Source organism: Carlito syrichta, unplaced genomic scaffold (assembly GCF_000164805.1).
Source record: "Carlito syrichta isolate Samal-C Ts95f unplaced genomic scaffold, Tarsius_syrichta-2.0.1 Scaffold313227, whole genome shotgun sequence".
In the NCBI taxonomy this organism is placed as follows: domain Eukaryota; kingdom Metazoa; phylum Chordata; class Mammalia; order Primates; family Tarsiidae; genus Carlito; species Carlito syrichta.
The window spans coordinates 27,244-29,988 of record NW_007257323.1 but is presented as its reverse complement, the minus strand read 5'-3'; the positions used below and the strand labels follow the sequence as shown (position 1 = coordinate 29,988).

General features: G+C 43.6%; 1 protein-coding gene across 1 annotated transcript; it reads right to left on the bottom strand.

The window, feature by feature from the left end:
* Positions 1 to 1,308: 1,308 nt before the first annotated feature.
* On the bottom strand, positions 1,309 to 2,337 carry LOC103272778 (potassium channel subfamily K member 1-like). The gene is given in 2 exon segments (XM_008070247.2): positions 1,309 to 1,988; positions 1,991 to 2,337. Coding segments are annotated over 2 exon segments (1,014 nt in total). The 5' UTR covers positions 2,325 to 2,337.
* Positions 2,338 to 2,745: the final 408 nt, after the last annotated feature.

Below are 2,745 nucleotides of genomic sequence, written 5' to 3'. Positions count from 1 at the left end.
TTCTTGCTGATATTTTGTCCTGATGATCTGTCTAGGGTTGTGAGTGGGGTATTAAAGTCCCCAATTATAATGGTGTTAGAGTCAATATCTTTCTTTAGTTTTCCTAGGAGTTGCTTTATAAAGTTGGTGCACCTATGTTAGGTGCATATGTGTTTAGGATAGATATTTCTTGTTGATGGAGTGAACCTTTTATCATTATGTAGTGGCTCTCTGTATCTTTTTAAATTTTTGATAGTTTAAATGGTATTTTGTCTGAAATTAGGATCACGACTCCTCCTTTCTTTGTGTTCCATTCACCTGAAAATTTGTTTCCCATCCTCTTACTTTGAGTCTGTGCTTGTCCTTTCTAGTGAGATGGGTCTCTTGAAGGCAGTATATGGTTACCTGGTGATGTTTTATCCATTTTGCCATTCTATGTCTTTTCAGTGGTGCATTTAGTCCATTCACATTCAGGCTAATTATTGAAATGTGAGAGTTTGCCCCTATCATAGAGTGCTTTTTTTTCTCACAAATCCTATTCTTTATTACTCACCCACTTTGAAAAAAGTGTTATCAACATTTTAGACATCTGATACCATTCTACCACAAGTGGGTAGAAACATTTATTATAGCAGAATATTATAGTTATTCACTCTTATGTATATTATCCCCCTTATTTTATTGCAACAACTCAGGATTCTTTAGTATAAAGAGAAATCAAAAGAAAAAAATATCTACAATCTTGATTCGAGAAGTACACTGGGATCTGTTGACCTACACCGTATGTACAGTATATAAACATATTTATACTTTATATGTGCAGTTAATTGTTACCTATGCATTATAAATAGTAGGTTTAACTTAGAATCTACAGAAATAATTATTTTGGCTGGACACATGCAAACCAGTACACATAAATCTATTTATAAAACACATGTCTATGCTTTTTCTTTGCTTTTAAATATAAATGTTGCTCTTTAGCCATCAGCTAAATGATTTAAATGCAAACTCCAAAGTCCCCAATTAAAAGTATAAAATCTACTTTTATTCACAGCTGCATACTGCTTCAGGTATTCTCCTACGTAAAGTCTAGTTAATTTTGTCACATATGAATTATAGGTGCACATTCTATTTCTTCACATATCAGATATACTCGGTCAAAACTTCCTTTGTTCCATTTTTTTGTTTATCAAAATATTATAAACAGAAGATATTTCTAAAAATGGCATCACCTTGGCTTTTACACTCCGACAAAAATGAACATAATCAAGCCCCCTCTCCTCATGCCCTGATCCTGGCACTCTAGGCTGACACGGCAAAGCCTAATACCTAATGGTTTGCAGAGCCATCTGCACAGGCAGACGACGGAGTGACCACAAAAGGCTCACTCTGCTTCTGATCCTCTTTCATGCCAGCTGCTTGGTCTGTGATGGAAGAGAAGGACAGCTGGTCATGCTCTATGATGTGCACTTGATCTTCATCCTTGTCCTTCTTCACATAGAACATTTTTTGGAATTTCTTCAGCTCATGGAGCTCACAGAAGGTTTCCAGAACTACCAGCATGAAAATCAGGTCAAGTAGCAGGTAACACGTGATACCAATCTTATAGAGCTCTCTGAATTTTTGATTGTAGCCTTCTCCAGGAACATAATCCCCTAGACTAATGGCGCTCAGGGAAATAAAACAAAAATAAAAGGATGTGAGAAAGTTCCAGTCATCCTCTAGGACAGAGAAGACAGCTGCCATAATGAAGAAGAAACAGGACACGGTGACAAACCCAAGAAGCATGATGTGGATGATGGCCACCACCTGCTTGGAGAAGCCCCAGCAGATGTGGAAGTAGAGGACAGACCTGCAGGTGACATGCACAGAGATGCACTGGACCACAGCCATCAGGAACAGTAGGGTGAAGGGGACACCGATGACTGAGTAGATGATGCAAAAGGCCTTACCCCCATCTGACAAGGGCACAGTGTGGCCATAACCTGTGGTGGACAGCACGGTGCTGGGAAGAAAAGTGCAGAGGTGAAGTCCCAGTTCCAGTTGCCTGAGGTGTTGCTGAGCACCGACACGCCATAGTTGCTGGCCTCCAGCATGCAGCCCAGGAACTGCTCGAGCTGCTGCTCCAAAAAGCACTCATGCTCCTCCAGGAAGTGCCGTTTCAGCTTGCGCAGCTCCTGGCACAGTAGGTCCATGTAGGGCAGCTCCACTGAGGAGAAGACCACGGTGCCAGCGCCAAACATCAGGTAGAGCAGGTAGCCCAGCACCAGGAAGCCAAAGCACCAGGCCGAGCGGTGCCACTCCACCAAGAGCATGCACGAGCTGCCAGCCAGGGACTGCAGCATCTTCACCGGCGCTGCCGCCCAAGTCCAAATCTAGGCCAAGGCCCATGCCACAGACCCACCAGAGCACGGCCCACCACCCAGCCTGTCCTTGCCCCCGCCCTCGCCCGGCCTCCAGCTCCGGCCAACTCCCTGCAAATGGCTCGCATGGGTGATGCTCTTCTTCCTTCTTTTTCTGTTTCCTAGCCAGAGAAGAAGCCCAGATAATGTGGCGCTGATGTGGCTGCTGGCTCAGGTAACCCGAGAGCCAGTGGGTGCTGCACGCAAACTTGGCCAAGTGCCCGGTGGGGCCACCTCGGCCCAGGGTCTGACCCACTCCCATAGAGTTCTTATAGAGTTGTTCTTTCACTTTGTTTATTGTCTTTCTTTTGGTTTGGTTCATGTGTATTTTATTATTTTTCATGTACTCTTGTGAAGAACATTG